Source organism: Eptatretus burgeri, chromosome 5 (genome assembly GCF_056783735.1).
Source record: "Eptatretus burgeri isolate ZD-2024b chromosome 5, Ebu_testis_v1, whole genome shotgun sequence".
Taxonomy (NCBI): domain Eukaryota; kingdom Metazoa; phylum Chordata; class Myxini; order Myxiniformes; family Myxinidae; genus Eptatretus; species Eptatretus burgeri.
This window is the reverse complement of record NC_140965.1, coordinates 51,485,665-51,506,135: the sequence shown is the minus strand read 5'-3', so window position 1 is coordinate 51,506,135 and position 20,471 is coordinate 51,485,665. Positions and strand designations below refer to the sequence as shown.

The 20,471-nt window shown below is 43.4% G+C and overlaps 1 protein-coding gene across 3 annotated transcripts in view; it reads left to right on the top strand.

The window, feature by feature from the left end:
- LAMA2 (laminin subunit alpha 2) overlaps positions 1-20,471 on the top strand; it is a 413,990-nt gene that overhangs the window by 79,774 nt on the left and 313,745 nt on the right. For all 3 annotated transcript variants that reach the window (XM_085881857.1, XM_085881856.1, XM_085881855.1), the window contains exon 4: positions 19,488-19,730. In XM_085881857.1, coding sequence (XP_085737983.1) covers positions 19,488-19,730 — 243 coding nt within the window. The remainder of the gene's footprint in view (positions 1-19,487; positions 19,731-20,471) is intronic.

Sequence of the window (20,471 nt, the reverse complement as noted above, 5' to 3'; positions counted from 1 at the left end):
GGAGGGGGACCATACACCAGAAACAGGTTTGATTCGACGCCACCAGGATTTTGAGGAGGGAGAGAGGTTTGAGAGTTCAGACTTGAGATGAGAAAGATGTTGTTTTCTGGCTCTCCTGAGGGTAGATACACACTTGTTCCGAGCTTTATGGAAGGAACTGAGATTGCCCTCAGTTGGGTTTGCTTTCCATGAGGCAAAGGCAAGTTGTTTCAGGACAACTGCCTCACCACAAGCTTCAGTAAACCAAGGGCAGGAGGAAGGGTACGACAACTGAAGATGAGAGGGGATAAATCTGTGCATGAGGGAGAGCAAGTTTCTTTGAAAGAATTCCCAGGATGAGTTGATGTTGGAGAAAGTAGTGATAGGAGACCAGTCTACAAGTTTTATGGCTGCTTGGAGACCCTGCCAGTCAGCTTGAGTGAGATGCCAGACTTGACGGCGGTGAGGTGGTTCTCTGATAATAGCCAGAGAGATGTCCACTTTGACAAGGACGTGGTCAGAAGAACCGATTGGAGCGGAGGAAGAGCAGCAGATATTGTCAGGGAAATTTGTCATAATCAGATCCAGAAGAGATGGAGTACCATTGGTTGAGATCCGGATCGGGAAGTTGACCGATTGAGTCAGTCCCAATGAGTCGCAGAAAGCTTTTGCTGAGGTGCCATGACAGGTGAGAGAGGTACCCACACCTAGCCAACTGGCATAATGACAATTGAAGTCACCACATAAAAGGAAGAGAGAGGTTGGATGAGAAGATAGAAGATGGTCCATGTTTTCGCATAGTGAGGTGCAGATGGAGTCATCACTGTTTGGTGGATTGTGCAGTACACATATAAACATGAGGTGGGATGGAGGGGAAGCCGCAGCCAGAGGTATTCCTGGGGATTTGGGGGAGTGAGAGCAGTGCATGGAGAGTGAGGAATAGAGTCTTTGATGAAGAGAGCAACTCCTCCACCAGGACGAGGCTCAGGTCTGTCATACCGGAGGAGGGAGTAACCAGGGAGAGATACTTGGGAGTCAGACACTTCTTGGGGGAGGAAAGTTTCTGTGAGGCAGATTATGTCTGGTTTGTCAGTGGCAACCTGTATGGAAAGATCTGAAAGGTTTGAGCGAAGGCCCCAGATATTTGAGGTCCACACTTTTAATGAAGAGGTAGGGGAGGAGGCTTTGGGTGCAGTGGGTGGGGGGGAGGATAGGACAAGGGACGAGGTGGGGCAAGGAGGGTTGTTGAAAGAGTGTGGGGGATTGCAGAATAGCTAGGGGAGGGGGCCGGATGAGGAGGAGAAAAAGCTCTGTGGTGCTGGGGGTGAGGGGGGACAAGAGAGGGGAAGAAGGCAGTTGAGGATTTGAGGAGGTGGAGTGAAGAGATGGAGGTGAGAGGGCAGTGGAAGGAGGCAGCTTTGTGGATGAGAGAGGGGGGGCAACTTTGAGGGGGATGAAAGGTGGGACAAAGGTGAGGGGGGAATTTTTGAGAGAGGTGAGAGGCAGGCTTGGAGGGAGAAGAGTGGGATGGTTGCTGTGAGAGTGAGGGGTAAGACGGGTGAGTTGGCACTGAAGTTGGAAAAAAAGAATGGTTGATGGAAAGCGAACATTTATAGCAAACTGGGGTTTTTAAAAGCTTTAGGTCAGAGATGCGATTTAACACAATTCTTGATGGATGCAATAAAGGCGAATTCAGAGAATGGAGAGAAGAAACACAGTAACAGTTGGATTATTTTAGGTAAGGAATGAAGGAGAGGTTGAAATGAGAGCAGTCTGTTAAAATAGCAGAAGAGTAGTGCATTATGAAACAGTAAAGAGTACCACATGTGTGAGAGAGGAAGATGAAGCAGTATAAGGTATCGTTTTTGTTATTATTATGAATGTTTGAGAGAGTTTTCAACAGATTAGGTCATAGAAGTGTTGTCGAAAAAATCGAGGAAGAAGAAGAGGAAGAATAAGAGGCGATGATGAAGAAGAAGAAGAAGAAGAAGAAGAAGAAGAAGAAGAAGAAGAAGAAGAAGAAGAAGAAGAAGAAGAAGAATTAGGAGAAAGGTGGGTTTTTTTATTTTTTTTTGAAGATAAGAAAGAGAGATTAGTTGGGAGAAATGGAGGACGTTAGGAAAGTGGGGAAGATAGAAATTGAAGGTAATGGGGAGAAAACACAAATAAAACGATCGTACACCGAGGGGAACTGGTAGGCCTCAGCTTAGGCCTCAAGCTTCAAGCCTAGGCATCAAACACCCGGTAAGACAACGTCGCCAAAAACTCACAAAATAGCACGATTTTTGAAACAAAACCGAACTAGGAACACACAGTAACATGTAGGTGAGAAAATAAACAGTTAAAACGGGACGAATAACGACCGGAAACTTATCTTTGAGATCGTCAGCAGAGAGCTCCGAAGGAGACCTCTCGACGCTCCAAACCCGGAACCGGAACCGGGTCTTCTCCATAACTCGAAAACCATGGAACCTATCCGCCTGAAACTTTGTAGGCACACGAAAGGAACTCCAAGGGAGTGTATGAGTTAAAATTGGTTGTTTGGGTTAATTAAAACACCCCTTTGGAAGATAATTAACGGTGTTATTTAATTATATCCTTTCTCAGACAATCCTGCACCTCCCTCTCTTTTGGATCTTAAGGCGATTCCTGGGTTACCTCGCTGGGGTCTGAAGCCGCCATGTTTTTTGGCCTGCTCAACCATGCCTTGACTTGGAACAGGCTGCAACAATTTCTTCATGATAAAGTTTTTTTTTCACTCTCCTTACTCATGTTATCGACACCTATGAATCGCTGGATACATTGGAATTCTTATAAATGCTCAGACACACCAGCATTCTTGGCTGTATTTCATTTCCGCACATGCCGTAACCTCGATATAATCTCTTAAACTAAGCCAAATTACAAAAGTTAAGCTCCAGTATTGAACTTAGCAGCAGTTCTGACTGCTAAACAAGTGTTCATTTGTCAAATTTGGGCATTTCATTGGCGTTACTGGGTGCACGGGTTTATCAACGGCAATTGGTAATTGCTTGCCAAGCCAGGCGTTCTGTTGGGGTGCTTGCTTGAGTGCTTAAGCCACTTGCCGAGCATCCTTCAGTCGAGAACAGTACGATATTGGTTCCCAATCAGGATGTACACTCAGCAGTTGCAATACAAGGTAGTACTTACAAGAAAATTACATTTACTGCACACACGGATGTGGTACATATGGGTAGATTTTGATCTATCGGGACTCTCTGCAGGTGTGTGGGCATGCCATGCATGTTAAGGGCGCCATGATGGTAAATTTCATCCCATATCGTATGGAGGTTTTATCGGGTTTTCCTTTGTCCTCGTGACTGTTTCTAAAGCAATTGATTATTGGGTATGCTTTACAAAGGTTATATGATTTCTCTTTGTGAGTTTCAAAGAAATATATATATATATATATATATATATATATATATATATATATATATATATATATATATATATATATATATATATATATATATATATTTGATAACACCAGATTTCCGAGCTGTTTGCCGTATTATCATGTTTTCGAAATTACAGTGCTAATTTTTTTTCCACCTGTCACGTGCAGCTGTTTATAACAATTAATGTTGTTGAATCAATTAATCTCCTTGAAATGTCCATATGATTGCAACATTGTGTTTTAATTTGTTTGTTTAAATTCCCCCAAAATAATGGTGAAAGCTACTCAAGGTTTTTGGGTTGTATACAGTACGTGCTGGAGTCAGTAATCACACTGACTCCAATCTGTTGATTTCCAAAAAATTGCCGATATCGGGTGTGTGTGTGTGTGTGTGTGTGTGTGTGTGTGTGTGTGTGTGTGTGTGTGTGTGTGTGTGTGTGTGTGTGTGTGTGTGTGTGTGTGTGTGTGTGTGTGTGTGTGTGTGTGTGTGTGTGTGTGTGTGTGTGTGTTGTTCAGAAAGCATAACATTTTCTCGCTGCTAAATCCCTCCAATCATCCCCCACCCCTCTCTCTATCCCTTCCTCACTCCACCCCCTCCTGATACGGTGCAGCACCACCCTCCCATGCTTCTCTCTCTCTCTCTCTCTCTCTCTCTCTCTCTCTCTCTCTCTCTCTCTCTCTCTCTCTCTCTCTCTCTCTCTCTCTCTCTCTCTCTCTCTCTCTCTCTCTCTCTCTCTCTCTCTCTCTCTCTCTCTCTCTCTCTCTCTCTCTCTCCCTCTCTCTCCCCTCTCTCTCTCCCCCCCAAACCTCCCTCTCCTTCCCCTCTCTTTTTCTCCCCCCTCCCCCTTTTGTAATCCCGTCAGCATAATAATAAATGTCAGTGAGTGTATTTCCTCCATAACTCCAAAACCATGAAGCTTAGCGACCCCAAGCTTTGCATGCATACAAAGGGAACTCCAAGGGAGTGCATGAATAAATTTACCCAAATACCCAATTTTCAAACACCCCTTTTGAAGATAATTAACAGCTTACCTTCATGAAAGACTTATCCTTGGTCAGCCCAACTTAACCTCACAGGGATCTTAGCTACCATTTTGATTTGGCCTTCTAAAAATGCTTTGCCTTGGAAACATGATCAACTCTCATGCACAAATTAAAGTATATATTGAAAATATGATTTCGGATCTGGTGAACTAAATAATTGTCAAAATCTGGAGTGAAATCTGAAAATATTAAGAAATTACCAATTCTTATGACGAAGCATATATGCGTATTTATTTAAGGAAGGCTATTTAAGGAAGCTATGCTTCCACGTTCTTCATATTTACATAAGAACATGTGAAATTGCCAAAGCATTAAACTAAACCTTTTATACTGTTGGGACAATTATATTAAGTGAAGAAAAGATTCACGAATATTCTCGAAGTGTAACTTCATTGAGTGCGACGAGAATAATATGAAAGCAGGCGAAAGCTCCTGCAGTTTGAGCAGTGGACGTGGCGACTGCGGCTTGGTTCTTTGTGGGGAAATCCCCAGAGTTTAGAAGCCAAAATAAAGTAGAGGATTAGAATGAGTCAAGCGGACTACAAGTTCAAGAGAGAATTTAAAAATGGTTTCAGTGGTTACAAAGCAATGCATCCTCACTCCATGACAGGATGGCCGAGAGACACGTACACTCGCTCCAAGCTGTTTTGCCTCGGTTCAAATGTCAACCCAGCTATAAACTGTTATTTTGGTGTTTCACAGACAGGGTGATTAATCAGTGTGTGTGTGTGTGTGTGTGTGTGTGTGTGTGTGTGTGTGTGTGTGTGTGTGTGTGTGTGTGTGTGTGTGTGTGTGTGTGTGTGTGTGTGTGTGTGTGTGTGTGTGTGTGTGTGTGTGTGTGCCTCTCAGATGCTGAAATTAGTTGGTGGACATTAACGATCCCTTCACTTTGTCCTTTGCGAAGAGTAGGGGAGCGATCCCCAGCATCCTGGCCAAATTCAAAATTACTGTTTTAACCTATAGGGGCACTGCATCAGCAGCATGCAGCCACACCCTCAGTCAATGATGCTAATCACAGCCTTGTGCTGAACAGGAAATAAGAAGACAACCAGACCCCTCTGTATCGTATTTCATTGAAATTATATTTTAATTAATTTACTCAATGAAAATTTTCCACTCAATTGCAAATGTTTTAAATGAGCAATTTTGATCCGTATACCTATATAGTTGTTTAGAGAGTACGTTCCGATTGTCTGACAACAAAACAGATTTTGAAGATCTTTTTCGCATGGTCAACAACATGTGGGCTGATCTCGATTTGGAACACCAATTTGTTTGTTCTGGCCCTTGATGGAAAAACATTCAATATTGTTTCCCCAATACAATTTCAATAATGTGTTCATTTTTGTTGATATTTCTGTTCAATAATTTGTAGCTTGATAAATAAAATGTTTATCACTCAATATGTATGCCTGGTGTTGGCTTAATGGTTAGGGTGGTGGGCTTTGGATCCTTGGGTCCTGAGTTCAAATTCCACTCAGCTGTTGAATTAATACCAGGTGGGGTTAACTCGGCCTGTCATCCTTCCGAGGTCGCCAAAATGAGTGCCAGCATGCTGGTATTCTGTGTCAGAGTGGCGACCCGTCCAGGATTGTGCCCAATAGCCAAGGAGACTGCTTAGGCAGCACCAATGCTCTGCATGGAGTATGGTCCCAATCTCCTCCTCCTCCTCCGTGGGAAAGGGAGGAGGTGGGAGGAGGGAGGGGGATGTGGTGATTGGAGGCAGTGGAAGAGTGGAGGGAGGGAAAGGGTTGGAGGAGAGACCCGGCATTGTCCTGCAGTGTTGGGTACCATTGCTAGTTTAAAATCAAATGTTTTTTGATATTTTTAAAATAGGAGCAACTTTTTTCAAAAAACTATTCATTTGTTTATTGAATTTATTTATTACTCACGAGGTACCCTATGCACGGTTGGGGCTGAACAGCCGCTGCATAGCCAGTTCGTGAAGGACTTGGGCAAAAAATAGCAAAACGACAAATGCCAAATCCGTGAATGCCAAGGATGGAACCCCTAACATAATTTCCTCAATTTGTTTTAAACTCAACCTCTCTATATTTTCATTCAAACAGCATCATTCAAATCACAAATTAATACTAAGCCATTAATTTAACAAAATGCAATATTACAAACACTCGAGAGGTAAAGGAAGTATTTCAATGATGTCATGGAGAATCTGAAAATGCTGACTCTGCGAATGTCATGGAAACCCTTGTTTAATTTCCTGAATCTCCCTTAAACTCAATCTCTCTATATTTTTAATTCCAAACACCCTCATTCCAATTACAAATTAATCCATCCATCCATCCATCAGGACCATACTCTGTGCAGAGCGTTGGTGCTGCCTCAGTAGTCTCCTTGGCTATTGGGTACAGTCCTGGATGGGTGGCCACTCCGACGCAGACAAATTAATACTACACCATTAATTTAACAAAATAGAATATCACAAACACTTGTGAGGTAAATGAAGATAAACACCATTTTTGGTTACATCTAGATCGGGAGCAGCTCGTATGGATCGAAACTCAAAATCATAATTGTATTGAGGTATTTGTGAAACTTCCGACTCACCTTAGATCACCAGCCGGGACCTCCAAAATGTTCCACAGAAGGTTTGGTGGGGCTAGTCCCAAAACTGATAGAGTAGTTCAGGGACGGAAAGACAGACAGACAGACAGACAGACAGACACTCCTTAATAATACAGATGTCAGCAAAATTTATCTCGAGGATGATGAATTTTGATGAGAATTGACTGTATTAGCATGAACCAAACACATGAGAAAACTAGAAGGGCACTCGGTAGAGCGTGTACCTCCACCATGATGCATTGCCTGATCCACAAGAACATAATCGGGCCCGATACATTTTTGAAATATCTGCTCTGCATCGTTTTTGGACCTATTTCTCAATGGTGACGAATCACTTTGAAAATTAAATTAATCTCGTATCCAGATCTGGATTCGGATCTTCCCAAATATCGAATCAATTAGTCCGTACCACACACCCAACCTGTCCACAACTTTTTGAGATATCCTGCACACAAACAAACAGACAAACAAACAAACAGACAGAGGAAGCGTGAAAACATAACCTCCTTCACCTTCTGTGGCAGAGATAAACATAATATCAGTCATCGAAGTAAAGAGGTACTTCTTCATGAGGTGCTGTAATTATATTGACAATGCTTTTTGCGAAGTAGAAAGTCGAAGCTTTCAGCTAAAGAGAACTTTGTGTTCACATGTAAACTAAGCATTCCTGCTCAAAATATACCAGCTCAAGTTATTTGCAGCTCCCCAGGAAAGACCATTGCTGTAGGAGGTAACAGCATGGAGTGGCCATTTTGGGAGTGCCACAAGGTGCAGCTGTTTGGTCGAGCAATTGTACGGGTGACGTGTCTGGTCAGCAATGTGCAGTTTTTAAACACCATAATGGGATGCACTTTTCACTGTCTGTTATGTACAAAGTGGTTGGTTGTGCGCAATTACCATTAAACCTGATGTTGAGTTCAGATAGGACTGTATATACAGGTGTATCGAACTATTTCAAAATCTTGTGAAAGCTCTGTTCCTCCAGTATCTACATTGTAAACAAGTATAATGCTGCAGGTTTCTTTCCTCCCTCTTTCTACATCTCCCCTTAAATTCCCCCTCTCCTTTTCTCCCTTTATTTGAATATTTTCTAATAACCTCACATAACCACTTCCACCATCCTTCCTTTCCTTCCCTTCAGTTTTATTCTTGCAATTTAGTACCCCCCACCTTCTGTGTGCCTCAAATACGCGAGGGTCGTTTCAAGGTGGGTATGGACTTTTTATTCTGTAAAATTAATGTACACAGAGTTTGATTAAACACTTATTATTCAATGTATTCCTCGGATACATGCACACAACTGTCCTCTCAATGTTGTCTTGCCTTGATACCTGTGAATAAATCTTTGGGGTGGGTATGCAGCCATTTGATGCCTTCATGATTGCGGTCCAAAGGGATATGTGGAATCATAATGTGACAAGTCTGAACTGTGTGGGAGATGATTCAGCAATCCCCAAACCATATCCTCTGGAGTAGTAGTGGTCACATTCATTATGTTATGGTGAGCACTATCCTGCAGCAAAGTCATTTCTTGAGACGGCTTCCATCATCTGTGGGTTTCAGCCCGTCTTTTCTCCTTTCTGCTTCACCAGTGTTCCACCCTTTCTCTGCTTCCCCAGCATCCCAGTACCTCTCCACTTCCCAGTGTCACACTCCCTCTCCACTTCCCAGCGTCTCCCTCCCTCTCCACTTCCAAGTGTCTCGCTCTCTCTCTCTCCACTTCTCAGTGACCCATTCCCTCTCTGCTTTCCTCGCATCCTGCCCCCTCCATGCTCTCCATGTCCCATTCCATATCCTCCCACCTCCCCCTCTCCATGATCCTCCCTCCCCTCTTCCCCTCCCTTGCCAACAGCACCTCCGCCACCATCCCTAACTCTATGGACCTCCAACATCAGAGGTCTTCATTCCATTTTAACAGAGCTCTCAATCCAAGCTGCCACTGGTAAGCCTGACATTATCTGCCTAACAGAATCCTTCATCCAACAGGAAGTCCCTGATTCTTCGGTGTCTCTCCTTGGGTATTGTCTTTTCCAGTTCAACTGGCTTGAAACCTGTTCTGGTGGCAGAGTTGCAGCTTATATCAAGAACTCCATTTCCCACTGTCCACGTACGACCATTCCCCCTCCAAACTCCCAAGGGTACCTTTGGCTGCCGAAAAACTAAATACAACCAGCACCTCCAACGAGGTGATTTGTGAGGTAAATGAAGTACAACCACCACCTCTTTGTCTGCTTGCTGAACCATCCTCCGAACAGCGATGACTCTATTTACATCGCCCTCTCTGCTAACATGGACCATCTTATAACCACCAAACTCAACTCTCTCTTCCTCAGAAGCAGTGATGTCTAATGTCACCATGCAAATTGGCTGAGTTTTGGTACCTCTTCAACCAGCCATGGCTTTACAGCAGAGCACCTCTGTGACTTCATGGGCCTCACCCAATCTCTGAACTTTCTGACATGGATTTCTCTCAATGGCACATCCTCCCTTCTGGACTTGGTAATGACTAATTTTCCGACAAATGTCTCCTGTTTCTCTTCTACTCCAATAGGTTTATTTGATGATGTGCTTTTGAGTCAACATCTCTCTGGCTATTACCAGAGCTGCCTCAGCACTACAGAGACTGGCAGTTCACCCGAGCTGACTGACCGTGACTGCAAGTTGCCCTTTATGTTCACTCTCATTCTCTCTCGGTTAGTTTTTGTCTGCCTGAAAGTTAGGCAACATCACTGCAATATACAAACATGCTGCAAAAATGGATCCTCTTAACTACAGGCCTATTAGCTTGCATCCAATTATAAGCAAGGCTTTATCATCTATTATTGCAGTTGCCTTCAATTCCTTCTTTTTCTCCAAAAGCCTAATCTCAGATAATCAGTTCGGTTTCAGACTAGGTCATTCTAACTTGGACATACTGCTTCTACTCTCCCAACAATTAATGGCAGCCCTCAATCTCAGAAATGAAATTAGGGCCGTCTCTCTCGACATATCTCGAGCATTTGATACAGTTTTTCACCCTGCCTTGATCTCCAAACTCTCTGCTTATGGCATCCAAGGCTACCTCCTCTCATGGTCACTGACTTCCTCCACTCTCATATTCAGTGTGTAGCTCTTAACAGGATCCTGTCATCTCCTCTCCCTGTCAAGTATGGAAAGGTATTGTCTTGGGCCTAGTTTTATTCCTCATTCCCAACAAATCCCACACACTCAACCTGTCTCTCCGAAAGGACCGTCTGACAAACCTTCACATCTTCATTCTAAAGAATCCACTTAAAGAGGTTAACTCACTCAAACATTTGGGCCTCACCATCATCTTACTTTGGCAGACCATATTTCCAAGATGGCTTCCAAAGCCGGCTGCCGACTCGGTATCTTTCATCGTGCAAGATCTTTCCTTACCCAGTCTGAACTGCATGGCTTTCATTCACAACTTGATGCAGTACTGCTCACCCCTTTGGGCTGGCACCCTGCCTCACATATTGCCTTCTTGATGCCATGGAAAGCAAGGCCCTCAAAATCATTCGGATCTCTCAAGACGAAGCTGAATGTCTAGGTCTGTCGCTTTCACATTGCAGACAGGTTCATGGCCTCTCTGTATTCTACTGCCTCTTTTTTGATTTTGCACTGTCTGCCTGCTCTTGGGTCTATCCTTCTCAGGTTTCTTCAGGATGAAAATGATATATCAGTAACCCTCTTCTTATTAAACTCCTAAAATATAGGCTCACTGCTCACCTCCACTCATTTATTCCTCTTTTATCTCACCTGTGGAACCAACTTCCCCAATCTATTTAATCCCATTCTTCTCTCCGGGGCTTCAAGACAGCTGTTCACCACTACCTCAGGTAGAGCCCACTACCCCCCATACATACTCATGATCTCTTCTACCCAAAATGACACCATTCCCAAGCACTCCCCTTTTCCAGGTTATTGTGATTCCTCTTCCTCCCCCCCCCCCACTTCCTTTCCCTCACCTCCTTTTGTTTTTTTTTCATTTGTCGGTTGGTTTGTTCCTTTTCTGTTTCATCCCCAACTTCTGCTTCCTCTTCTTGCTGTGTTTCATTCACCTCGTGTACAGCTTGTTCACCCACATGGGTTATTTCCCCCCTCCCCTTGATCTCACTCGCACTCTCCTGTTGCTGTCTCCCCCTTTTCATTTTGTTCCCTTCCATTCTGCTCGAGCTCTTCCACTAGCCTCGATTATGTATCAAAAAAGAGGATTCGAAAGGAGGGGAGGAAAGACGCTCGCCTGCAAGTAAGAGGTTTGGATTAGTTGGGGTTAATGGGGTTAGAAAAGATCACAGGTACGAATGGCGGTGAAATGAGATGTTGGTGCACTGTACTAACTTGTTGAAGTTCTGGAGGGAAGTGTTGAACCATCCCAAGGCAGTTCCACCAATGGGAAAAAAAAGAGAAACAATAGAGTGAAGCTTGGTGGAATGCCTGAATATTTGGAGTGAATGTCTCAAAATTACATTTGAAGTGAACTGTTATGGTCCCAAAATACTATTTCCAGAATATTTCAGGCTGACTGATAAACATTTAATTTTGTTGTTGATGGGGACCAAGAATATTTCTGCTTCATGCTGTTTGACTTCAACATGTGATTAAAGATTAGCAACCCAGGTCTCAGCACATGTCACAATCTTCTTTAATAAATCATCTCCCTCTCCATCTGGGAGCTCAACAGGAGTTCTGTTGGAATGGCAACAAAGAATTGTCTTTTTTTTTTCCTCTCTCTGCAAGAGCAGGGCTCACGAAAGAGCAAAGTTAAATTGACAGTGGGGTCGCGATGCAACATTTGGGTACAACTAACAAGGAAATTAACGAGAGAGAAACAGAGGCACACACACACACACACACACACACACACACACACACACACACACACACACACACACACACCGAAAAAAGAGGAGGAAACACTGAAATCAGTAAGTAAGAGGGTTGGATTAGGAAGGTGTGAGTTCCCTTTTGATCGCATGTGAATTCCTTTGGTATATTCACCTACATTAACCTTAATTAATATCAAGTGAGAATAAATTATTGTATCCACACTTTCAACACTGGCATCTATTTCGCCAAGTTCATGAATAGTAATCCGGTGATTCGCTAAAACTTAACACGTTTTATGTTCGCTTGAGTGACAACTCAAGTCACTGACAACTCAAAATTGTGGTCTTTAATAGAAAAAGACTTTTGGTTTTTGCATGAGTTTTCAAAGCTGAATAGTGTGCAAGTGCAGGATATTATCAGCAAGCTGTATTTCACATTTGCAGGGACATGGAATTCATCTAATATGTGAAGTAAATAAACACATGCAGCTTGGGAGGATGTGAACGTGTTTTATTTTACTAGTACGGGCCCGTAGGTGTGTGCCCGTAGGTGCGTGCCTGTAGGTGAGTGCCAGTATGTGCAGCCTCTCTCTCTCTCTCAAACCTCGAAAAGGCACATCCGCGGGTCCCCAGCAATATTCCTGGCAAGTTTCAATCGTGCAAAAGAAATAATTAATAAATAAATAAACATTAATTGTGATGTCATTCGTGATGTCATAGCATCGTGTCCTGTCATTAGTCGACAGATAATGGCCGTAACTTGGGAACCGCTCGTCCGATTAATATCAAACCTTGAAAAGCACATCCGCGGGGCCCCGGCAATATTCCTGGCAAGTTTCAATCAGATCGGACCATCGATCGTGCAAAAAAAACAAAAAAAACCCATTAATTGTGACGTCATTCATGATGTCATAGCACCGTGTCTTGTCATTGGTCGACAGATAAATGGCCGTAACTTGGGAACCGCTTGTCCGATCGATATCAAACCTCGAAAAGGCACATCCGCGGGGCCCCGGCAATATTCCTGGCAAGTGTCAATCAGATCGGACTGGTGGTCGTCGAGAAACGGCGGTCGCAGACAGACAGACAGACAGACAGACAGACAGTCAGACAAACAGACAGACACACACACACACACAGATTGCTGGAATTATAGATAGATATATTTACTTTTCCCAACGTGGTGAACACCCTATAATTCGACATCGTCAGTGATACAAAATACACCCCAATACTGAGATTTTTTTTTTTTTTTTTTTTTTTTTTGTATACCTTGGTCGAGGCTCGTATGAGAGCTAACACACAACTCACAGCAAGGAGGCATGAGACAAGAGGGGCGGGAGTGGAAGGGACAAAACATTGGGGAACAGACACAGGTGAACTGTGGAAGGGAGAGGGATGGGGATGGGACGGGGAACATGGCGAGGGGAAGATGGACATTAAAGGGACTTTCAGGAAGGAAAGCAGGAGAATTGAAGGAAGTGGGCTTGGGTGGATTATCGGGGGTAGAAAAGATCGAGGATTTGGATGGGGGAAGATAAGAGGTGGTGGTGAACAGCTGTTTTGAAAGCCTGAAGGGAAGAATGGGAAAGAATAGAGTGAGGAAGTTTATTCCAAAGGCGGGAAAAAAGAGGAATGAAAGAGTGAAGATGAGCAGTGATTCGTGATTTTGGTAGTTTTACCAGAAGGGGGTTGTTGGCGGACCTTGAGCGCCCTGTGGAAATGTGGTTGGGACAAATCGCAGAGAGAGCAGGGGGGCAAGGCTGGAGAGGAGTCGGTAGAAGACAGAAAGACCACCGACCAACCTGCGGTGATTGAGTGAGAGGCCCAAAGACTCAGCTTCATTGCGGGAGATGCCAATGATCTTAAAAGCCCTGGTTTCGACAGCGTGAAGTCGAGAAAGGTGGGAGGCAGGAGCACCAGCCCAGAGGGGAGAGCAGTACTCCATCAGGCTACGGACAAAAGCTTTGTAAGTGGTCAGGAGCTCAAGAGGGCCGAGGAAGGACTTTGCACGACGGAGGATTCCCAGTCGGCGACTGGCTTTTGAGGCAAGGTTGGAAATGTGACTTTCCCAGGAAAGGTCATGGCAGATAGTGAGACCCAGAAGCTTGAAAGAAAAGACTTCTTCCAGAGGATTGTTGAGAAAGTGGATGGGGGGTTTTGTAAACGGTCCTTTCGAAGAGACATAGTGAGAGTGTGAGATTTGTCTGGATTGAAAGACATGTTCCACGTGTTGGACCAGTTTGTGATTTTATCCAGATCTGCAGTGAGCGAAGAAGCTGCTGCTTGCCGGTCTGAGGAATGACAGATGGTACGGCAGAGGGTTGAGTCATCGGCAAAGAGAAATAGAGGATTTTCCAGAGAGTCCGAGAGATCATTGATGAAAACCAGAAAAAGAACAGGGCCCAGAACGCTACCTTGAGGAACTCCAGCCTGCACAGGAAGAGGGGATGAAAGAACTCCATTTAGGGCCACACGTTGACTGCGACAGGAGAGGAAGTCTGCGAGCCATGAGTGGAGATGGCCTTGAATACCATGGGCAGAGAGTTTGGTGAGTAGGGCAGGGTGCCAGACTGTGTCAAAAGCACGTGATATGTCCAGGGATACGGCTCGGATTTCCTGTCTGGCATTGAGGACCTCCATCCATTGATGGGAGAGCAGTAGCAGCATATCTAGGGTAGAGTGACCTGGTCTGAAACCAAATTGATGATTGGAAATCAAGCCATTGGAGAAGAGGAAGGATTTCATGTCTGAAGCGATGATGGATTCCATAACCTTGCTGATGATTGGGAGAAGGCTGATTGGTCTATAGTTACAGGGATCTGTTTTTGCACCTTTTTATGCAGGGCAGTGATGTTAGCAGATTTCCAAGCAGATGGCAGATGACCTTGGGAAAATGAGAGGGTGAATAGAACAGAGAGAGGGTGAGCAAGAGCAGAAGAGCAGGCTTTGAGGACACGTGGGCTGATGCCGTCTGGACCGGTTGCAGAATCTGACTCGAGGTTTGAAAGCAAGCTCTCCACCTTGTCAGGAGAAAAGGATACAGAGTCCAGGGACAGTTGGGTGCGACTGGGTAAAGTGGGTAGAGATAGTGATGGGTTTGGGACACAAGATTTAGCTGCAAACACCGAGTTTAGACATTCAGCTTTATCACGTGTGGAATCAGCAGTGCGGCCATTTGAGGTAAGGGAGGGGATGGAGGGGGAACATACACCAGAAACAGATTTGATTAAACGCCACCAGGATTTTGAGGAGGGAGAGAGGTTTGAGAGTTTGAGAGATAATCATTTATTGATGAGGAATGATAAGGAGATTCTTCAACTCGGTGAGAGGGAGGTTGAGGACTTGGGGTTTGTGAAGGTGTTGGGTGGGAGTTGAGAACTGGAAGTCACGTTTTACATTGCACAGCTGTTCCGCAGGTCCCCACAAGCGATTTTATGTTCTCCAACACAAGGAATTTAATGACACCTTTGTTCCACAATAAGTGCGGTCACGATCTTGGTTTCCCCCAGAATGCTTTGACGAGCATCGATATTACTTCCTGTACGACCTTCTCAGGGTAGATGATATTTGCACAATTTCTGCACATTGCTATTTTACTTTTTCATGTTTCCAATCAAAAGTCTACGTGAACCTATTATTCTTCGGTGTTGAGTCATTTAATACTGTGATTAATTATAGTGTTAATGCTGCAGTATTGTCATTAAAATGATTCTCACTGGCTTTATTTGAGGGGCCTTCATAATGTTCTTCAAAGTAGATGCTCATAATAGTCCAAGAGACACAAACATTTTTTTGTCAAAACATATAACTATACATCATCTGAGCTATATATGATGTATTTTAATATTTTAATTTATTAGTTATGTTTATTGATGTATTGACAACAAAATATGAGTACATCTTGGACTATTATGAGAATCTACAATGGATGATATCAACAGGACATTGATCAGGGTATCCGAACCGCCATGTGAAGCAAGGAGAAGCTGATGTTTCACATGTTAACCATTTGTCAGAGCAAAAGTACTGCTCATGCTCTTTTCCTCCAGAGAAGGGTTAACACCTGACACCACCCAAATTTAATCATGCGCCACCATGGCATGAAGCAGCACAGATCGGCAGGCCTCAGGCCTGAGGCCTGGATATTAATCCATGGCACAGTGCAATTAGAATGATCCCAGGTATATAACCAGGATGTATTATATATTCACAAAAGCCGTACGCATGTTTTTGCTTCATGTATGTACATTAGGTTATTTTTTAATATGAAAGAGGCAAGCAAACCGAGAAACGAACAAAACACGGTGAGTTCGAGAGTTTCTTCTTCGTCCTCATTTTGGTTCTGAGGGTTGGGGGGTGGGGGGTTGTGGTGTTTGTGTTAAAGCAAACTCATTTTTATCTACGGTTTGTTATCCTTGTCTTTATTGGTTTTGAGTCTTCAAAAGATATCCGTAAATGAAAATTGCTTTTCCTTTTATTTTGCCGAATAGAGCCAAACGGTGCGTGAGAGAGTTTCGTCTTCTTCACTTTGGTTTCGGTATCGGCTCGGGCATGTGTTAAACACAAACAAATTTTTTATCTCCCGAACATTCATTGGGACTGGTAGCGGCCATGTATTTCAAAGCAATTCTCACTCTTGTTCTGTTTGTCTGTCTGTCTGTCTGTCTGTCTGTTTGTGTGTCAATCGCCTATAGGTCAACGCCTACGGTTAAGGCTTGCACATTTTTGGGTCATCTCTACCGAGATGACCTAATAAAGCCGGACCAAATGTCCGTCCGTCAACAATTTTTCTTTCCGATCTTGATGAAACTTAGTATGTGGGTAGAGGTCTATGAGTGTTGCACAACGATATAACTTTTGTCCGGGTTCAAGGTCAGGGTCAAGGTCACGAGGTCACGTAAGTTATAAAAATCGCCATTTTCAAAACCTATCGAGTCTGCCATTCTACATGATATTCGGCAACTGTTTATTGATTATGATAGTAAAAAATATTATCTTGTATCTAACTGGACAGATTTTTGAATTTCCGTCCCGTTTGGCCGCCACGTAACCTGGAAGATGGTCAAAAACACCTCCCGGTACAAAGAAAACTTTTTACTTCCGATCTTGATGAAATTTGGTATGTGGGTCGAGGTCGATTAATGATACCCAACGACATATTTTTTCCCGGATTCGAGGTCAGGGTCAGGGTCAAGGTCACGAGGTCACGAAAGTTGTGAAAGTCGCCATTTTCAAAACCTATCTAGTCTGTCATTTTAGGAGATATCTGGCAACGGTTCATCGATTATGATGGTAAAAAACATTATAGAGATGACCGTCACCCCCACACGGGGGTAATTTTTAACCTCCGCCATCTTCGAAGATGGACGGAGGTTACTGTTTTCACCCCCTTCTGTTTGTTTGTTTGTGAACAGTGTTACGGAAAAACTCCTCGACGGATTTCGACGAAACTTGGTGGGGGGGGGGGTTAGGTATGGTCCAAGGATCATGCCATTAAATTTTGGACTTGCCCCCCCCCCCAAAAAGAAATAGTTCGAGAAAATTTTTTTTTTTGCATTTCTACATGTTTTAAGTGATTTCAACGCCCCCCCCAAAAAAATTGTTACCCCCCCCCAAAAAAAGATTTTTTTTTGCATTTCTTCATGTTTTAAGTGATTTCCAATCCCCCCCCAAAAAAAAATGTGAGAGAAAACATTTTTTTTTTTGCATTTCTACATGTTTTAAGTAATTTCCAACCCCCCCAAAAAATTGAGAGAAAAAATTTTTTTTTTTTGATTTCTACATATTTTAAGTGATTTGTAACCTCCCCCCCCCAAAAAAAAAATTAAAAGAGAAAAAAAAATTTTGCAACTTTTTTTTTCAACAAAATTTCGATTTCTTTTTTTTGCATTTCTACATGTTTTAAGTGATTTCCAACCCCCCCCCCCCAAAAAAAAATGTTGGAGAAAAGAACTATAACTCTGTCAGCACTGTTGACATCATATTTAATGAATAAGATATAAGGTTCACTTGAGTGACCCGTAGCCTGGTGTTGGCGCAGTGGTGAGGGCAGTGGCTTGGGATCCAAAATGTCCTGAGTTCAAGCCCCGTTGAGCAACTGAATTAATACACCAGGGGGTTGACTCAGCCTGTCATCCTTCCGAGGTCGGCGAAATGAGTACCAGTATACTGGGCCGGTGTATACCCCGGTTAAATAGGTGTACCATATCCCTGTGTCGTAAGAGGCGACCAGGGTTGCGTCAGGAAGGGCATCCGGCGTAAAACATGTGCCAAATCACAGTGGATCATACGGATGATCCGCTGTGGCGACCCCTAACGGGAGCAGCCGAAAGAAGAAGAAGAAGAAGAAGAGTTCACTTGAGTGACCCAGCAGTATTGGCGGCAGAGGTTTTGCACTCTCCCGAGTGCTCCCCCTCGAGTTGATGAATGTTTTTGGATTGTGAAGTGAAATGTACTCTTTGGAATAGGGCCAGTTTTGTTTGTCTTTTCCTTTAGATCAAGTTGCATAATCCTTACTATAATTCACTGACCGGTGTTTGTGGGTTTGTTTGTTGCGCTACTCCTCCTACAGTTCCGTTCCAATTACATTCAGTCTTGCTACAGAGGATCAGCATTACCCCAATTAATGTATCGGAGTGTTTTTATCTTTGGGAGGGGTGTAGGGGGTAGGGGTGATTGGCAAGGATGCAATTTTCCATGTAAATCAGTATTGTGTAGCGTCACCTCTCGGTAGTGGAGGGTATTACAAGTCTCCATCATTTTCAGTGCAGTTTTCCTGTCTCATTGTTTTCCAGTGCAGTGAGGTGTTTTGACTTGTATAGCAGTAGGTATATTTTTGCTTCATGCACTTAATCTGGGTTTTATACAGTGTATCAAAAATTTTTGCTGACACAGAGCTGTCAGTTGCCTATTCACCCCCCCCCCCCACCACCCAAATAAAGGTATGCATCAGAAGAACGTGTTGCATACTTGAAGCAGGAGACCACCTGCAGGGCAGGTACTTTGCTTATGGTTATAGAGCAGCAGTGGTGTTCTCACCAGACTCAGTGGCATCATGGTTAGAGCATCTTCTCTTCGTCTTGGACATCAGTGGTTTAAATCCCAACAGTCATACCAAAGACTTCGAAAAATGGTACTTGCTTCTTCCTTGCTTGATGCTAAGCATTTAAAAGGATAGAGCATGAACAAACAATCAAAGTTGGCAATGCTAATGCTGGATTGATGGGACTAACGGCTACCTCCTGCGTGCAAGTTCCTTTTAAGTATTGCATCAAATCCAAAGGTAACATAAATCTTTCCTGTGTGACCAGAAAAGTATCTGAGAAAATGCTACCTCGAAGCATATTCTATATCCTTATTACAAAACTCTTATTTATCATGGGGTGTGATGGCATTATTATCATTGGTTATAAAAAAAAATACTTTGTTTCTTGTCAGGGCATGCCACTTGAGAAATTTGATCTTGCTCCATTTGTTCAAAAGAAGTCCAACAAGACTGATACCTCTGAAGACCAGATAGCTTGTACATTAGTACCTTGTGCTCATTGAACATTGTCACCCATCTGTGAGTTTGCATTTTGTTGCCTTGATTGTTTTGATATTACTTTTAATTACCTTTTCAGGTATTCCAAGTAGCCTATGTAATTCTGAAGGCGGCCAACTCTCCACGTCCTGGAAACTGGATTCTGGAGCGTTCATTGGACAATGTGACTTTCAAGCCGTGGCAATATCACGCTATTGCTCCGGGAGAGTGTCTGCGACGCTATGGCCTCCCGCCCTCACAGGGTAACCCAACATACAACCGTGACGATGAGGTTATCTGTACTTCCTTCTACTCTCGCTTGGTTCCTCTGGAAAATGGCGAGGTATGCATACCATCAAAACATAGGCTTTGGGCAAAAATTTGAATGCCAATTCATATTTCTCCCAATTTGCGAAAGGTGGGAGTTTGATTTGAAAATGTTTGCGTGTGCATGTTTGTGTTGTGTGTGTCTTTGGTTGTTATCTCCATATGTGGGTGTCAGAAGGTGGAATAGGGCTCTCCCAGGTCTCAAAGCATCCACCTTTACGTGTGCGTGTATATATATATATATATATATATATATATATATATATATATATATATATATATATATATATATATATATATATATATATATATATATATATATATGGGTGTGTGGGCGTGTGTACATGTATGTGTATGTAAGTGTGTGTGCATGCAGGTTGCTGTTGTTGGCTGCTATTTCCACATGTGGTTGATTTTCAGGTGATGGAACAGAGAGGTCTCAAAGTATCCACTTCTGTTAGCGTGTGCGTGTGTGTGCGTGTGCGTGTGTGTGCGTGTGCGTGCGTGCGTGCGTGTGCGTGTGTGTGTGTGTGTGTGTGTGTGTGTGTGTGTGTGTGTGTGTGTGTGTGTGTACATGCCGGCCGCCGCCACCTGTCGTCATTTCAACTCGCGAATCTCTCCAAGACTCTAAAACATGATGTTCATGTGTTTACGTGTATGTATCATATGTATACTATGTCACATAAACTGTGGGTGAGTGTGGTTTGGCGTTTTTGTGTTTTTATACATATCTTTGTTACCTCCACACCCGAAGCTG